The sequence below is a fragment of the Dreissena polymorpha genome, chromosome 11, assembly GCF_020536995.1.
Source record: "Dreissena polymorpha isolate Duluth1 chromosome 11, UMN_Dpol_1.0, whole genome shotgun sequence".
In the NCBI taxonomy this organism is placed as follows: domain Eukaryota; kingdom Metazoa; phylum Mollusca; class Bivalvia; order Myida; family Dreissenidae; genus Dreissena; species Dreissena polymorpha.
This window is the reverse complement of record NC_068365.1, coordinates 73,611,061-73,630,736: the sequence shown is the minus strand read 5'-3', so window position 1 is coordinate 73,630,736 and position 19,676 is coordinate 73,611,061. Positions and strand designations below refer to the sequence as shown.

The 19,676-nt window shown below is 35.0% G+C and overlaps 1 protein-coding gene and 1 long non-coding RNA gene across 4 annotated transcripts in view; both read right to left on the bottom strand.

Moving 5' to 3' along the window:
- Positions 1 to 1,771: 1,771 nt before the first annotated feature.
- Positions 1,772 to 3,521, bottom strand: LOC127851234 (uncharacterized). The gene is made up of 3 exons (XR_008035707.1): positions 3,375 to 3,521; positions 2,468 to 2,529; positions 1,772 to 2,158 (listed from the first exon to the last, which is right to left on the bottom strand). It is a non-coding gene; the product is annotated as an uncharacterized LOC127851234 (long non-coding RNA).
- Positions 3,522 to 5,829: 2,308 nt separating this feature from the next.
- LOC127850015 (mitofusin-2-like) overlaps positions 5,830 to 19,676 on the bottom strand; it is a 35,051-nt gene continuing 21,204 nt past the window's right edge. For 2 of the 3 annotated variants that reach the window (XM_052382742.1, XM_052382743.1), the window contains exons 12-19: positions 19,215 to 19,319; positions 14,718 to 14,820; positions 13,994 to 14,014; positions 12,465 to 12,679; positions 11,882 to 12,031; positions 10,932 to 11,128; positions 10,396 to 10,530; positions 5,830 to 9,633 (exon numbers count right to left, since the gene is read on the bottom strand). In XM_052382742.1, the coding sequence (XP_052238702.1) occupies positions 9,561 to 9,633; positions 10,396 to 10,530; positions 10,932 to 11,128; positions 11,882 to 12,031; positions 12,465 to 12,679; positions 13,994 to 14,014; positions 14,718 to 14,820; positions 19,215 to 19,319 (999 nt within the window). In that variant the 3' untranslated portion in view covers positions 5,830 to 9,560. The remainder of the gene's footprint in view (positions 9,634 to 10,395; positions 10,531 to 10,931; positions 11,129 to 11,881; positions 12,032 to 12,464; positions 12,680 to 13,993; positions 14,015 to 14,717; positions 14,821 to 19,214; positions 19,320 to 19,676) is intronic. The other variant, XM_052382744.1, reaches the window with a different exon arrangement.

The window sequence follows — 19,676 nt, the reverse complement described above, 5'->3', positions numbered from 1 at the left end:
CTGCAGACCTCAATATTTTGGCGAGGATTTTCATAACAAAATAGGACATTTTAAATAAAAAAGAAGCAATGGAATAAAAAACTTTGTCCCCAGACATCCGTGTGGAAGGTTTTCGTTGCCTGTGTGTAAGTCCTCAGTGGTAGGACTGTGCCCAGCTGGACACAAAAGTGCATGTACTTAAATATCCGACACATTTGAAAAGTCTTAAATGTCGAATATCAAGGAACAATATTGCTATTATTCTAAAAGTTACATAACAGGCAGTGATTAATAATACATCTTCATAAAAAGACATTTTTTTTATATTAACTAAATACATTTTGTATATGCTGTCCTCAGACAATGGTGTGTGAAGTCCCCACTGGTTGTCTGTAGGCTGTCTTAAGTGATAGGTATGTCCTCAGTTTGCAGAGTATCAAGCAATGGTCCCCATTTAGGTGTCCACTGAAATGTTTTACCTATATAGTTTACACCTAAAATAAATAGCTCGATAGGATGGAAATTAACAAACTTATATACGTAAATATGTTGAAAGTCATACGATGCGTGCATAATGGTGTCCCCAGTCGTAGCAAAAATCATGTGTCCTCAGTCTGCACCCTATACAACGTATGTGTGTGTGGGCATGTGTGTTTGTGTCAAAGTTTTATGAGGTTCTTCGCCGACTGTTGCTGCAATAAGTGTGGACTTAGAGTCAATCCTACATGATCAAATAATAAGATTAATTGTAATTGTGTTATCGTTATAGCATTAATTTTTAACAAGATTCTAAATTATGTAATACCCCAAAAATTAAAAATTATTTGCCAAGACCTTTTCATGTATTGATACTTTATTTAACAACTTATGAAATTCAATACCGATCACCTGTCATGCCTTTATATACGATAATATGTTCTGATCATGTATGCTCATGTATGTCTATTGTATATATATATATATATATATATATATATATATATATATATATATATATATATATATATATATATATTGAATAGACCATAATCCATATTACACACACAAACGAATCTTGTATTACAGCTGCTTTTTCGGGCTGTTTATTTGTTTCGATAAGAAATCTGATGTTAAATTGTGTTGTTTTCTTGTGCTGTGTGTTTTGTTTTGTTGTTGTTGTTTTGTTTTTTTGTTTTTTTTTGGGGGGGGAGGGGGGGAGCCAGGAAGCCGGTATACTCGGAGGAAACCACACCAGTCCGATATCGTGACCACCAATATCACAATCATGCTTTGGGAGCCGGGATCGAACCCGGGTCGCCTAGGTAAGAAGCGAATTTAAAAACCACTGTGCTAATCAACTATATCGACCATCACTAACATACGGTAAATTCTTTAAAATTGGTGCTGTGAACTTATGCAAACAGGAACCGAGCGGCTAATTTAAAAATGAACAGTATATGTATTATTACAGAACGCGTGTCTTTTTCTTGTGCATTGATTTTCTTTCCATGATTTGCTAGAGACCCGAATGTACGATATCTGGGCAATCAAAGATCAAGTGTGATATTACACACCGCATGCGTTTGTAGAGCGGTCCACGGCACGTGCGCCTGATCTGCAGTCACTATATCAAGTACCTTGAAACTCATAAGTTTAAATACACGTAGGTCCTTGGTTTTTACAATCTTCAATTTGTCAGATATTTTTTTTTATACATTAATCCGCAAAAATCTCAGTATTGTTAAGAAATAAATGTATAATCTATCTTACTTTTTTGCACGTTAATATACAAGATAAAACTAGGAACAACGTATATTTTGCAATATTTATTAATTGCACAAATGTATACATAAATAGGCGAAGCTATCAAAGTGCACACTATAAAGGTGAGTGGAACAGAACAACGATAATGAAAATGCTAGTTTGGAATTTGTTCAATCATGTCCAATCCTGATTTTTTTTATCTATCTGTGTTTGGTAATTAAATAAATGAATGCATCAATTGTTTTGCTTTGTACAGTGACTAAATGAGTATAAAAAACACTTAAAAGACTGTCAAAGCTTTAAATGTTAGCTATCAAAGTGGTACTGGTACACATTGTGGAATTTAGAGTTCATTCAGATCGTCCGGTAAGTCGATCCAAAGTCCTGATTTATTCGGCTGTTTCCGGACAACATCAGAAGACATCTCGACGACAACCTATTGGAACAAAAAAACGCGTGTTTCATTCTGAACATTTTGTTTTAGATAAAATTTCGACCAACTATGATTTCCATTTCTGGTTAAAGTGAATCATAACTTTTGTCAAAATGGTTGATATTCGCGCATCTAAGCGACAATGTGTTGCCAGATAAACGGGCTTTGTTTTAATTGCGTTTAGCTGAATACTTATTCACGTATTTGCGTCTTCTTTACGAGAAGTTTATGTAGCTTTCACTTCGTTTAAAATTTTCAAGCGGGAACGACTAACAATCAAGAGAAGGTCAAACCCTAAATGTGGTTACATACCCAGCCGTCGAGTCTAACTTTGGACATGCAAAGTTTCTTCTCAAAGAATGCAAACAGTTTATCTGGAATAAAAGAAAATCATTGTGGAATAATCACGATAAAATGCCAACTTTAAAACAGGTCCTTACAAAAACAATGGCACTTTCCATACTAGTCTTATAACTGACACGTATGACGCGGTTGTAGTGAAACGTTGCATATCTGCCAATTACATAGTTAACTCAATCAGAATACGTATGTCCGCCAAGTACGTACTGTAACCGGAACGTAGAAGATTAGAGAAACTTCCGGAACGGAACAAGCGAGTGGCAGTGTGTTTCTTGGCTAATACGTCCGCGCCACTGTCCGGTTGCACCCATTTGAAAAACAAACATGAAGCATTGATAAATCATCGTATGTGTAGACAAAACATATCCCTGTCTGAATTCCTACTCACGGAGCGTGCTTTCTGAAAACGCGGAAAGCTGGTTTTTCACAGAAAACGGACACCGTAGTTTCTCTACATACGGCTTTCGGGAAAACGGTTTAAACGTATAGTTTTCAGTTGAACAAATATGCAAGTATACATGTATTAAGAAGGTTCAGCATTCTCCTTTATGAAGTTTTTACTATTCTATTTTGTTAGATCTTAAAAGCGCAGAAAACTACAAAGAAGACAATTTATTTTTGCCGTATGTAAAAAAATAGTAGTTTGAAAAAATATATTAGTTCGCGGAGCGTAAGGCATATTACGAGAGACTGGGATAAACTAGTTTTTAAGAAAAGTTAATTTGATTGCTACTTATTGGGAAAAGAAAATCACAATATATGTATACATTTTTATAATAATCTCTATAGCGAAATTAAGATCTACTTAATAATACTGTACAAGTCACTTAAATGGATAATCTCTTCGTAGTGCACTAACATTATGTCGTGGAACGATTTCAACGTCATAGTTCGTTTGGTACAATTTAAAATTCTAGAATTCAAAAGATGAATCGACGGAATATCAACAAATATCGTTTAAAAAATCGAAATGCGGTTACTATGTTATGACAAAGACGTGATTACGTCATGACGTTATTAATTACGGATTTATTTTATGTACGACGTCCCATTTGTGACAACATTTAAGGTCATATAACGTATGAAAATAGCCGAGAACAGTGTTTTCCCCTGTATTTGTTTTAGCAACTGCTGCACGGTCTTCTATCCAGAACGGGTACACCTACAGACGTGTAAATTATTGACCCACAAATCACGAATTATTACATTCCATCGTATTATTTTTCCTCCAGTCCCTTTTAATGTATTCAAATGAAGTGCAGATCACCAGATCACTGCGATACTCCGACGTGCATGCATATCACAATATTATTTCAACTGTACTATTCGTTCATATGGTCATAATTTGTCCATGGTGATTTGTCCGTCGACAATTAACTTTCACGTATGGTACATTTGCTAATTTTCGAGTTTGGTTTCAACGCAGAACATTAACAAAGATTCAGGATTGAAGCACTTTAATTACGTTTTATGGTACAAAATATAAAACGTATAACTCATCCAGCGCAGGAATTCATTACCACAAATTAAAAATAGTACATGGATCGATACTTAAAACGTATTGCGAGTACGTTTAGTAACAACAGAAAATGCAAAAAGCACTGACAAAACTGACCATTGCGGTTAAACAAACTGACATTTTCTGTAATTGTAATTTTACAAGCTAGTTATAAATCCCCATCAACGATAGAATTTTATTGTTAAATACTTCGAGCAAATTCAAACAAAACAAACATACATGATACCAACATGTTCTTGTTTACAAAACCTTAATGATTTAAGAGAGAAAAAAATCATTTATTGGGCCGTGCTCTGTTTACAGCATTTGTGTAAAGTGTCGTCCAAGATTGGCTTGTGCTGTTCGTTTAGGCTAACCAGGGACGACACTTTTCGCCTATACTGAAGTTTTGCTAATTTGAAACTTTCTTTAAACAAAAATATCATAAAAGCGGAAAGTGTCGTCCTTGATAAGTCTGTGCGGATTGCACAGGCTAACCTGGGACGACACTTTACGCACATGCATTAAACCCATTTTTCACAGCGCACGGCAAATTATTTATTTTCAAACATCAGAAATAATACTCACGAGCTCATGAACGGCAACCCATGACCAGAAAACCCACGGAAATGTCGAAATGGATCAGGTTCCACGATCTATTTGACGTTTGCAGGGCCATTAAGTACATGCACTAAGACTGTCTTCATCTGCGATGGATAAACTGAGCTGCATTCGTTTGCGTAAACACTCGTCCCAGATTCATCTGTAGTTGAGGTGTGTTCTTAACAAACTGAGCTGCATTCATTTGCGTAAAAAACTCGTCGCAGATTCATTTGTGATTTTGCCTAGTTCCGAACAAACTGAGCTTAATTAATTTGCGTAACTAACACGCCCCGGATTAATCTCTGATTGAGCTTTGTTCTTAACAAACTGAGCTGCATTCATTGGCGTAAATAACTCGTCCCAGGTTCATCTGTGATTTTGCCTTGTTCTGGACACACTGAGATAAATTCATTTGCGTAACTAACTTGCCCCAGATTCATCTTTGATTTTGCCTAGTTCCGAACAAACTGAGCTGAATGCATTTGCGTAACTAACTCGCCCCAGATTCATCTGTGAATAATCTTTGTTCTGAACAAACTGAGCTGCATTCATTGGCGTAAATAACTCGTCCCAGATTCATCTGTGAATAATCTTTGTTCCGGACAAACTGAGCTAAATAGCTTTACGTAAATAGCTCGTCCCAGATTCATCTGTGATTTTGCCTTGTTCTGGAAAAACTGAACTAAGTTTATTTGCGTAAAAAAACTCGTGCCAGCTTCATCTGTGATTGAGCTTTGTTCATGACAAACAAAGCTAAATTCATGTTCGTAAAGAACATGTCCCAGATTCGCCTGAGATTTACCCTTGTTCTGAAAATACTGAGCAGCATTCATTTGCGTTTATAATATCGTCCCAGATTCATCTGTGAATGAGCCTTGTTCAGGACAAACTGAGATGAATTCATTTACGTAAAAAAGTCGTCCCAGATTCGACCGAGAATTACCCTTCTTCTGAACATACTGAGCAGCATTCATTTGCGTAAAAAATCTCGTCCCAGATTCATCTGTGATTTTGCCTTGTTCTGGACAAAGTGAGATAAATTCATTGCATAAAAGTTCGTCGCAGATTCATCTGAGATTGAGTTTTTCTGAACAAAGATTGCACAGGCTCATCTGGGACGACACTTTACGCACATGCATTATGCCCAGTTTTCACAGAACGCGACTCATATATACTATTACAATTTTCATTGGGTGCATTAAACAATAATGAAAATACTTCATAATTTATTTATGTGAACAATAAATTTTCATGAGAGTATTGTTTTTCTTACAATAGTAACATTAGAAAAGCACAAACCTTAATAGAATTACAAAACAAAAATTATATTGGTCTAGTATTACTGCCCTAGTTGGCAATGTGCATTGTTGAAACAAAAGTAAATCTTTCTACATTGAAATAAAAATGAAAGACAAAACCCATATTTGCACACAACAATGCAAGATTGTTTCTATTTTAACCAACTATCAAGAGTGGTCCATGATACAGACATTCTAACATGACTACCATCAAGGAGTAATTAATTGTTATGATAGCCGTACTTTGTACAAGTGGAGCTATCAAACACAATAACTATTTCTAATTAGAAACTTGTAAGTGTTCTCTAAGTGCAAGCATATATTTAGCCAATAGAGGTGCTGTTTCCTTGACTCCAAATGTTACATATTATTCCATTTCTGAGAAACTTATGTAATAAAGTTTGCTGCAAAATTTAAAAAATAATACAAAATTAGTGAACACATGCTTACTAATAACATACAAACAGCCATTGAAGTATTGAAACTGAGCACTATTGGACTTAAAACATTACTTAACACATACCTAGTGTTAAGAATTTATGTACATGTATGCATGTATATATACATAATAATTATTATTTTCAAAAGGATATTGGCTTTACTAAATTCTAATCGCTTACATAAAAAGCTGTCAAACAACTTTTTAAATTAATATATATATATATATATAATATAAGGCTGAACAAGCAAACAAAATTTTCTTTAAAAAATCTACAAATTAAAAAAAAAAGATGTTCACTAAACTGCTTATGGTAACAGATTTAAATCTAGAAAACCAACCAACTTCATTGTGTAACAATTTAACATGGGGGTGGGGGGTCAATGGGTTTGTCATAAACAATTTCAGATACCCAATAGTCATCATTTAGTTGATACAAATGCACTTTCTCTGAAAATTTGAAGACCTGTTCTATTTTTTTGCTGAAATAGGCAGTTTTCATTTTTTTTCTTGGATACCGGTATACTTATAATCATACACTGCACCTGACATAGTTTATCAGGCCGCTTCAATAGTTATAACATTACCTTGTATTATGTGAAGACTGTTAAAGGACACTTCATGATCAAGACATTGTCATGAACTATTTACTGAATTCATTATTACCCTAAGGCTATTATACCTCAACTTTAAAAGTTAACCCTTTCCCACCCAGAAGCAAAGTGAAAATGGCTATGTGCAAACAGCAGAAACAGCATAAAACCAGAACAGCCTGCAAGTAACTAGCAGTCTGTTCAGGTTTTATGCTGTTTGCTGCTCATCAGTATCTCAGGGTTGGAAGTTGAAGCCTTTACAATTTTAATCTAGTAAGAAAGGTCTTTATATTTATCTTTCTGAGGGACTACAAATGCGTAAAAATACATTTAAGTGGTAAAGGGTTAAATATGTATCTAAGTGGTAAAGGGTTAAATATGTAAAGGGTAAGTGGTTAAGCCATAACAAATGTCATAACCAGTATAATCAAAATATAATATCAATAAACAGTTCCACATAATATGAAAGCTTTTTCACTTAACATTTGACAATATATGAATGAAAAACAGTAAAATAAAAAACAGCACTAACAGTATCCAGAATAAATGTATAAGAAATTCATTAAATCCTTTAACTGAATAGATCTAAAACAAAAAATAATAATAAAACTTAACAAAAAATGAGCACAAATAAAGTTATCATTATACTTTATGGAGATTAATTTCATTTTTTTCAATAACTGATAAAGACAGTATTTCATTTACAAGGGAATTCATCAAATTTAGCCCAATTATTTTTTTCTACATGATCGACAGGTGCTGTCACTGAAAGTGCAGAAAGCCCCTAAACTACAGTTGTGACCTTATAGCATGATCTTGATCTTAAAATTATGGTGAAACATACTTTATTTATGTATTGAGAAGAAATCCCTGCCCCCTATTGATTGATGAATTTTTATTACAATCAATATTTTGACTCAAAGCTATGCTTTGCACAAGAAATTAATCACACAAAGAGTAATCATGAAATAATATAAATAAATAAGGCAAGATATATGATTATTGTACAACGCATTTCCTCTAAATGTTTTCTATGATAAAGATCAATTTAAATCCTTTAATAAATAGTAATGATAGCTTTTCTCTGCACTTTCTCGTATGACCATTTATCAATGTATTAAGTTTTATATAAACCATTTAGTAAAATAATTTCAAGGTATGTTTTGAAAAAGAAAATGACAGACTGTATGAAAATTCTGAAAATAAAAATAAGCAAAGGGTAGAACTCCATAATACCATTGAAATAATTATGGTCCCTGTTCACTTCAGTTTCTCTTGAAATCTTCATTCAATATATTTAATTTTATTTATTTCAATTAAGAATGTATGCTTAGCACACTAACAAATTCACAAATGGAAATGACACTTTCATACTAAAGACAGAGTTATGGTCCATGTACTCTACATTTTCTCTAAAACGCATAAATCAATATGTGAAAGTTCATTTGAATACCATTAATACTTGCAGGTTTATATTCTCCACCCAAAACACGGCTAACACAAAACGTCAGCAAAGGTGCAATAACTCCTACATTACTGAAACAAGGTTTGTGGTTCTTGAACTCTGCACTTCCTCTTAATGTCCTTCAACAAAATATACAATATTATAACAAAATCAACAACACAACGTGAATTCTGCTCTTTGCAGGACATTGACTACTGGGCAAACACTATGTAACCTGAAGAGAGTTTCAGCTCTTCTGCTTTGCACTTCCCCTTTAAGTCTTCTATAATGATTTCGAGTTTTATTTGAATTCCTTCAATTGTGCCAGAGTTATGCTCCACACAAAAAGACAGACTAAGAATACGCCTCCCTTTGGTGACATAAAAATCATTAATACACAAACTCCTATACACAGTTAGAGCTAATACTTAATTACATCAGAAGAAGCAGTTATTTAATCTTAAGTGCATTTAAATGCAGCCCCATGAGCATGTAAAAATGTACACATATTACTTTGTAAGACAGTTAATTTTAAAAATTGCAGCTTATAAAGAAGTGATTGCTATAATAATATGATAGCAACTAGTAACCTGTGTTAATTTGAACTACAAGCAATAATTTCAAACAACCAAGAAAACATGATAACTGTTCTAATTGAACAAGGGTGGCATAAAATCCATCCAACACACATCCACAAGATACCAGTAATAAACACTTGTGTCAGTTACAGAATTGTTCCACACTCCAGGCTAACAGTCTGTCCAAGTGTTCACTTTTCATTAACCCTTTCCCCCATTAGAAGCAAACTGAAAAATGGCTTTTTCAAGCAGCATAAAACCAGAACAGCCTGCGAGCAACTCGCAGTCTGTTGAGGTTTTATGCTGTTTGCTGCTCATCAGTACCTAAGGGTTGGAAATGAAACCTTTATAACTTAAATTTAGTAAGAAAGGCCTTCCATTAAATTTAACTTTCTCAGGGACTTCAAAAGCGTTAAAAAACATATGTTAGTAGTAAAAGGTAAAGAATCCCAGGATACCTCCCTATTGGTTTCTATGGGCATGATAACTGTCAGATCTCTGTATTTCTGTCAGAGTGTGTAGAAGTTACACCACAGTGACTATGAACTGTTCACAACACTAATTCCGTACATGGTGAACTGTCCCGTTGCTCTCAGTTGCTGAGAACAGTCAAAAATTGCTCCTTGAATGTATCCAGCGCTTTGTCGAGCCAATCTGCTTTGTTTCTGCAGCATAACAACACAAAATTTAAATCACAATATACAAGATGGCGCTGGTTTGCTAACCTAATGATACATATTTTCAAGACTGTTATATAGTACATAAGCGTATGAGCACAGACATCACATTTTAATCAGAATGGATAACAAATATCTATTATGTTAACAAAACTTATTTCAATAAATTTTCTTCAAAGTTATGCAATAAATATTATTTTGATATATCTGCAAATCTTAAATTGGGCACTGAGATATTATCAACACACCATGAACCCGGATCTTAATAATTAATTTAATTTAAACAAGAAAATTCATTGAATTGATATCCCCGCCACAAACATTTTGTTTGTGACCGACAGCCTGACGGACGAATAAACCAAATTTTATATCGCTCCTCCGTTGGTGAGGGATAATTGTGAAATTCAAATATGAGTCTGTATATCTACATTCAAATTTCAGCCAGTCGATAACAAACTCAAGTAATTGAGTAAAGAAGTTTTAGCAAGATGTGTTTGTGAAACACTATGTCCCCCCCCCCCCCCCATATATTTGACCTTTGACTTTGAAGGATGACCTTGACCCTTCACCACTCAAAATGTGCAGCTCCATGAGATACACATGCATGCCAAATATCAAGTTGCTATCTTCAATATTGCAAAAGTTATGGCCAATGTTAAAGTTAGACGCAAACAAACCAACAAACCAACAGACAGGGCAAAAACAATAAAAGGCCAGGTTAAGTTAATATGAACGTGTTCTACACTGTACCTGTATGTCTTTGCCTTAGATGAGATGACACTCAGCTGTGATATGGTGATGTCCTTCTGTTTCACCTCCTCTTTAAGCCTCTCTTTTGTCATGTCAGCCTCATTACATAGGCGGGCAAAGGTAGAACTCAGTTCTCTGTAAACAAAGAAAATTTGGATAGAAATCTGTGATAGCGTTATGCATGAAGAAGAAACATATTTAAATTCAAGGAAGTAAAGTCTCCAAAAATCCACTGGCACAATCTTTTAAGCCACTTTACAGTAGTCTATAAAAAATCTTTGCATGTTTACATATTTTTTAGAATTTATTGAAGGAAAAACTTGAAGCTTAACAGATGTTTATTTAGCCTCAAGCGGTAATTGTTTTCCGTAACAGGTTTTAATTCTAACAGAATCTGTTTGAAAACAGGAACAACTATTTAAGTAATTTTCTGCACATTATAAAGTAGACAGAAAAAGGTAATTATTTAGAGGCTTTGAAAACAAAAAAAGTAAACAAATCACGGTAGATATTTAGACTATTTTATATGTACATACTGCTGTACTTGGTGGCTGCAGTTTGAGCTGGTAAGGTCAACAATCAGTTTCAACTTGCTTCCAGCGTAGTCCACGTATTGCGCCTTGAACGCTCGCTCCTTTGCCTTCGTGGTCCAGCGCACACGCTCAAAACAGTACAGACCCATGTAGCCACACAAACTCACAGCCAGAACCTTCCAGCCCACGGCCTTGTACACCTGGAGCCAAAGAAAAAAAGTCATCATAAAAAATGTTTTTTTGGGGTTTATTTTGACAATACATGTATTGAAATCAATTTATGTACAGGTCCATCAGCCCATAAACAATAGGGTGGACCTGCCTCTTGACCTTTCAGGGGACAATATATAAATTTCAAGCCACAGAAAGTCAAAGTTGTCCAAGTTGACTAGGTTTTGGCCAAAGATATACTTTTGAGAAACAGACCAGTGCAGGGTGGCAAAGGAGAGTTAAGGAGACTTCCTGCACTGGTATAATGGTTTTGAGTGATTATCACATAATCTTGGCATATGTTCTATACAACATACTCCAAGAATTATCTCTCTCGTGCATCTGAACTTCTGACCTAAGGAGCCTTACCAAACTACACATCAGTGAAAGATAATTGTGATAGCAGCACTGAAAATGGGCTGGGAACACTTTTATGATATCCAAATCACTTTTTACATTACCAGAACCCCTACGTACCACTAAGCCTTGCTCTGGGAAACTGTTGTTATATGTATGTGCGTTACGTGTTGTCCCAGATTAGCCTGTGCAGTCTACACAAGCTAATCAGGGACGAGACTGTTAATCTAGACTTTATTTGCTAAAAAGAGACTTCATTAAAAAAACACCTTTAAAGCGGACACTGCCATCCCTGATTAGCCTGTGTAGACTGCACGGGCTAATCTGGAACCACACTTTAATCCCATGCATTAAGCCTGGTTCTACCACAGAGAGCCCCTACATACCACTCCAAGGATGATCAGTCCGCCCAGGGCTGTCTTCTGACCCACTGACCCAGCCATGCTGACCATGTTCATAAGTAAGTCAGCATTGTCCTCATCTGGCACAACAAAATGGCGAGGCTCCTGGGGGTTGACTGGTAGCGGGCGTGGAATCTAAGAGTCACATACAGTTGTCCTGTTGTTTTTTCTCTTCTCTATTTACTTAGAGTTCTTATTATATGAATACAACTGACCTTTTACTGAGAATTCTGCTTATATGAATTATTGAACATGACTTATACTAAGTATACCATTCACATACACACTTTAATGTTATTGTATTCAAATTAAATTAAAAGTCAATTCAAATTATTTGTAAGACCTTTTTTCATAGATTCAAGTTTCACACGCTTTATTTGAAACTTTTAGATACCCATGAGAAGCAAATATAATAAAATCCTGAACAGACTGTGAGTTCGCAGGCTGTTCTGATTTAAAACTGGTTGCATACAGCCATATTAACTTTGCTTCATTGCTAGAATAAGCTAAGAGAAAAAGAAACAATTTATAAATTAGAATATCATAAAACAATCAAACCAAAACTTACATCTTCAAACCTACGAGGAGGCAACACCATACGCTTGCCAAACATCCAACGAAGAATGTTCCTGGGTGCGAGGGTAAAGTGGAAAGTGATGTCCTCCTGGAACTCTGCACACAGGTTGCGACAGTCGAGACGGTAGGCAACCTCAAAGTCTCTACGCGGCATTACATTGTGGATTTGCTGTTGAGACTCTTCAGGGAGGAGGGCTGACATTCGCTCTGGAGCAACATATGTAAACTATACATTGGAGTCTCTCTGGGTAAAAAAGGTAGAGCATATATTTGTGTTTTCACTTTTATTAGAATGTACAGTGTGAGAAATTCAGATTTTAAGTTATAGCCCATATTCTTATACACATATATAATAAGTAAAATTTCTTACTAGCCGGACTATATAAACGTATGGATTGGATTTTCACTAGCCAAAACCCTTCGGGCTAGTACGAATTTCACACACTGTATATAAACAGTATTCATTTAATTATCGATCCTTTTGAGCACAAGGTGCTAAATGTATGTAAGTAAAATATCATGACTTAGCAATTATTTATTTTGCATAAAAACTTAATTCAAAAACTTTGTCAATGTATGTCTTTACATCACATAAGCTTCTGAGTTTTTGTTTTAAATTGCAGTTAATAAGTGTTTCAAGAAGGATTTATACATGAACATAAGGATAAATTACGTTTTTATTAAAAATATACAATAACTTAATTATACATAATAATAACAATATTAATACTTTATCTTTACACAAAATAATGTTTACAAGAGATGTGTTTGTCAAAAACACAATGCCCCCTATTGCACCGCTTTGAAATAAAATTTCAATATATCATTTGGCAGGTTTAGAAATTATCTCCCTTTTAAAGCTTATTACTTCCCTTGGATTGTATTTTTTTACTTTTGAACTTGAAGAATGACCTTGACCTTTCACCACTCAAAATGTGCAGCTTCATGAGATACACATGCATGCCAAATATCAAGTTGCATATTCAATATTGCAAAAGTTATGGCCAATGTTGAAGTTTTCGGACGGACGCAGAGACTGACAGACTAACAGACAGACTGACAGACAGTTCAACTGCTATATGCCACCATACCGGGGGCATAATAAAAGGATATGAGAATTAACAAAGCAAGCAAAGAGCAAATTATACATGCCAAGAAATGGGACACACAAATATCTGAAATGTGAACACAGTAAGCTCATACAAGAAAAGCTTAAACGATGAACATGAGCTGTGCTCTGGGAAAACCTGGCTTAATGCATGTGCATAAAGTATCAGCCCAGATTGCACTTTGCAGTTTGCACAGGCTTATCAGAGACAACACTTTCCACTTAGCTGGAATTGTTCATGTTAATGAAGGTCTCTTTCTATATGAAAATCCAGTCAAGGTGGAAATTATTGTCCTCAACTGCACAGGCAAATCTGGGAGGCCACTTGACGCTAATGCATTATGAATGGGTTTCCCTAGAGCACACTCAAATAGTAAACAACACATAATGAATGCATGAAAAATGAAACATACTTATCCAACAAAATGTTTTTCCTTTTAAATAACACACCATAAGTATCATCAGAAAAATAATTAACTTAACGAGTGAGACAAATAGTGTATGCAACATACATAATTTGATATATACCCAAAATGTTTGCCTAAAAACTTACAAAGCTATAACTTTCAGCATATAGGTCCATAAACAAATCTATGACACCAACCTAAATCAGCAATCCAAGTAAAATCCAATTGTGTCAATTTCTCATACAAACTAACAAACCCAATTCAGGGCCTAACTCTCATAATGTTTTTAAACTACATTTTTTATGATTACAATTATACAAAAATTAAACCTAAACCAAACACGAACACCACATTTTCCATACTAATTTTAAAGTAGCATATAGCAAACACCACTTTTTCCCTACAAATTTTAAGCTTAAAGGTAAATTTTTGGACCACCAAATTTCAAAGGCAACAGTCAATAACCCTTTCTTGTCAAGAAGCATACTGAAAATGGCTAAATGCAAGTACCATAAAATCCCAAACAGCCTGTAAGTTACTCATTCGCAGACTGTTCAGGTTTTATGCTGTTTGCTGCGAATACGTATCTTAGGATTGGAAATGAAGCTTTTAAACTTGAACAAGGTAATAAATGTCTTAAATTTAATTTGACTTTCTTAGGAACTACAAATGGTTCACAGTGTGCATGTGAGTGGTAAATGGTTTACCCGAATATGCCAAGAGCATATACCTGTCATTTCCCGCTGGGTGGTTTCTAAAGCGGTCTGAAGAGTAACAGCACATCTAGATTGCACATTGCGTCCAAGGCCACTCTCAATGTGTGCATGCAACTCCTGGTGTGGAAATGAGAATGTGGCGAGAGATGAGAATTATGTGATGACATGAGAATGAAGCCCAATGACAGTGAAAGTTCTCAATATCTGACTAGCTGTTGTTACGTGTAATACTGGCCAATTATACATGGTTGTTATGAGAATGTGGGCTTCCATTGTTGTTACTTAATATTAAGAGGACAGAGATTTCAGAACTTCCAGCAAGGATTTTCTTTAAAACATTTAAGTTGTTTTCATTAAAGCTCATCAATGATCAAAATTTAATGTAATGTTATAAGATATGCCTAATTTAACTTCATACTAGTTGTGATTCTCATCCCAAATGGGGATAACCACATGTAACAAGGCATGCATTTTACATTTAATTTTGTTTAATTAACATAGCCATATCTACTGGTTGAAATGAATGTAACAAATTTTGTCATTGACCTAAATTCAAGTATCAATTTGACTTTTTTAAGTAGTGTCTATGCTCATTTGATCAAATGTAACAACCATTCTAATTGAGTTAAATGAAACAAGCATTCTGATTGGCTAAATGTAACAACTTTTCTCAGAGACTTAAATGTAACAAGCATTCTAATTGGCTAAAATGTAACAAGCATTCTCATTGGCCCAAATGTAACAACCAGTCTCTTGGCTCAAATGCAACAACCATTAGCATTGAATGAGTCGTAACAACCATTCTACTTGGCTCATATATAACAACCATTCCAAATGGTTATGATCCAGATTGAGAACTTTGGTTGCCATTCAGCCTAAACAACAACCACAGTGAAACTTCTCAAAATCTAAGATTTTTTCCTTATTTCACAATGTCTGATGAAATAACCCGCATTGTAGTACAAATGAGAGTTACTAAGTAGTAAATGACTGGTATGGATAACAACTCTCACTGAGAAGTTTCACTGTATTGACAACATAAAGTTGTGCATGCTTATACATGACATATGAAAGTTAGAGCTAAATAAAAATTTGCCAGGTATAATGTACCAGAAATATTTAGCTTTAAGCATGGATTTCTGTTCTTAAAATCTTCACAGAGAAATCCAACAATTTTAAAATGAATTGGACTTCCAATAAACATAATTTAACTGAAAAAGAAATCTAGTTTTGAAAACAGTACTTTTTCAGATTCTCTTTTTTGAGGCAAACTAATTTTTCCTGTTTACCTGTCAAGATAATTAGACTTTTTTTTTATTACAAAACTCATATGTAATTTTAGCAGACAATTTTCTGAAATGATAATATGTAAAATGGCTTGTTCATAAACAAACCACAGGATATTTCTGATACACGTATGAACTACAAGGTTACAAGTCTATACAAGGCAGTGTTTTTTTTTCGTTTAAAATAGTCCTGTATTTCGCCCCATTCCCAATGGAAAAATTAATAAAAACAAGAAACCGTCAGAGACGGGTGATGCTCCCCAAAGTTTTTTTTTGTCACAATATTGCACTATATATTCAGCTTAAAGGAAACCTCTAGTAGTTGGGGGGACAAGACTTTCACTATATGTACAGTTAATGGAAAATTTCAAAGGGCCATAACTCTGTGAAAAATCATCTGACCAGAACCGGCTGATAATATGCACATCTCCTCTTGGTAGTGAAGCTCCCCATAAAGTTTAATTGAATTCCAGTCATTAATTGCTGAGAAATAGCCCGGACAAAAATTGTGCACGGACGGATGGACACACGCACAGACAGACAAAGCAGCATCTATATGCTCCCCCCCCCCCCCAAAAGATGTTGGGGAAGCATAAAAATTCCCAAATGGGACCTAAAAATTCCCAATTGAAGGCCCCCCCTCCAACATATTTCTTTTAGATCTTAACATTTTGCTCATCTCCCATTCAGCTATACAAGTTCAACCCTAGTAAATATGATACTGAAAACACTTTTATTCTCAATGTTGAAGCATTTTTTAGCAAAAAATCAACAACACTTATTTCCCATTATGTCAAAACGCCGCACATTTTTCTAATCAAAAGGGATCCTGCTCCATTCCCAAAATGGTGGAAAAAACAACAACTGAAAGGTAACACTCTGGTTGGATTAACAATAATATGAAGGTGCACAGCAAAGTATAAAACCGCACATGTATCATGATATACAATAACGCCCTATGGAATTCCACAAAGTGAATGCCACAATGTGTACTACACCAGAGATGAAGAATACCGGTCATGTGGTCCTCAAACATCTCCTTGCCGCGGCGAATGTCACCGGAGCAACGACCTACAAGGTTCCTACAGAGGCTTCCCTCAAGATACATGTGTAGCTCCTTGAATATTGTCAGAGAAATTGTGTAAAAATCTGGGCCTGATCCATTCATATTTGTAGCGCTCTGAGAAAAGGGGGATCAATTCATGTGTGTAAAGGGCGCACAAGCTAATAAGGGGCGACACTTTCTGCTTTTATAATATTTTTCATTGGAAGAAAGTCTTTTCACAGCAAAAGTCCAGTTTAGGCAGAAAGTCTGCACAGGCTAAGCTGGAACAACACTTTAAGCACATGAATTGAACCCCCTTTACTTTGACTTAGATAATGATTCTATTATATAATATTATATAATTGTCTATCATGGTTTAAGATAATAAATCTTTTGTGTCTTTGTACCCCATGCAATCCAGAAAAACAACCAGTGAACACTAACTTCCGAATTAGAATATTAACAAACTTTAAAGACCATACCATCATCTAAATTGGTAGATAAAGATCAAGATAGACAAAAAAGAAAATAGGCATAGTCTGTTTGTCTTCTCGTTTCCTATTGTGAAACATATATGTTAACTTAACAATACAAATATTTCAACAAATGTATGTGTCAAAAGCATGTCAAAGCCTTCCAAAAGCCTATCTAGATATAGAGAAGTCCACAAGTTATACATTGTCAGGGAGCAACTGTTATCTTCACTATTGCCACTACCAGAACAAAAGATGCAAAAAAGCAGCTTGTATAAAGGCATGAATATGTTTTATAGCAAAATCTCTTTCAGATCTGACATATGTTAAGAGGCCACTTCTGCTTCCAAAAGATACATTTATATCCAACATATTTTCCATTTGCTAAAAGACCATTTTATCTTTCCTCAAATAAGTTTCTGTCAGACTTTTTGCCTTATGTTGTTGGTCACTTTGGCTGTAATTAGATAATTTTTTACAATATTATTTTGCCTTTGATAATATGCCATAGGCTTTTGTTATATAGCTTTATATTAGACTCATTTGCAATTTGCTTATAGGCTTCAGATGTCATTCAATCAGTTTCTATAAGACTTTATATATACTATTTGCTAATAGGCCGTTTCAATTTTCATTAAATAAGTTTCTATCAGACTTATCTGAAGTTGACTGGTATGCCATTTTAACTTCTAAAAGATGAACAATTCAGCAACAACAAGAGATTGCAAAGCAATATGGTCCCCTACCGGTGAAACTCCACCATTGTCAGCAAAAAAATTATATTTGTTGCCATAGCAACCAGAATTTTTGACGTAGGAACAAAATGAAATGACGTGCATAATCTCCATATTATATCTATCCATGTTTCAAGTTTCATGAAAAAATATGAAGAACTTTAAAAGTTATCGCAGGATCCAGAAAAGTGTGACTGACTGACAGTCAGACTGACAGATAGACTGACAGACAGACTGACACACAGACGGAGTGCAAACCATGTGTCCCCTCCGGGACAATTAATACATGTATGCATTTAGAAAATAACCAAATACTGGGCCTAATAATGATTACCTTTTTCCAATCAAAAGCAAAGTGAAAATGGCTTGAGCAACCAGGATAAACCAGAACAGCCTGCGAATATCTCGTAGGTTATTTCGGTTTTGATGCTGTTTGCGCCTGATCAGTGTCTAAGAGTTGCAAACGAAGCCTCTCAAACTCGAATATTGCCAGAAATGTATTTGATTTTGTAAGATTTTCTAATGAACTACACAATTGTAAAAATCTGCATATGAGTGTTAAAAGAGTTATATGTTGACCACAGTGATTACCTGCTTATACATGTCCAATGTGGACTACATGTATCAGATTTATTTGCAGTTTACTAATATGCCATTGCAAATTCCAAAAGATGAATAATTTAGTTAGAAATAACGCATGTAGACATCTAGGAAATAACCGAAAACCCATCTTAACACATTACCACTTAGACACTCATGCTGATGCTCGTTAGCCTCAAAGAAAATCAAATTAAATTTAAGACCTAGAAATAAGTTTTAAAGGCTTCATTTTCAACTCTATGGTACTGATGAGCAGCAAACAGCATAAAACCTGAACAGACTGCAAGCTACTCGCAGGCTGTTCTGGTTGTATGCAGTTTGCATATAGTGAAATTCAGTTTGCTTCTTAGTGGGAAAGTGTAATGGTGTTTACCTGCTTATATATGTCCATGGAGGTCTGGTCAACATGGAATGGCCGGTCAAACTCGTCCACCAGGATCGCTAGGCGACGGATCTCATCCTTCAGTGTCATGGCAACCTATGCAAAATACTTGGCTTATTGTGATTGATTTTTTGCCATACTCAACAGTTTTTAGTCAGTTAAACAGCAGTAATTTAACCTACTCATCTTTTTCCTTGGTTAGCTAGTATAAGAATATACATGTACATGTCAGAACGAGGCCCTTGGTTAGCTAGTATAAGAATGTACATGTACATGTCAGAACGAGGCCCTTGGTTAGCTAGTATAAGAATGTACATGTACATGTCAGAACGAGGCCCTTGGTTAGCTAGTATAAGAATGTACATGTACATGTCAGAACGAGGCCCTTGGTTAGCTAGTATAAGAATGTACATGTACATGTCAGAAAGAGGCCCTTGGTTAGCTAGTATAAGA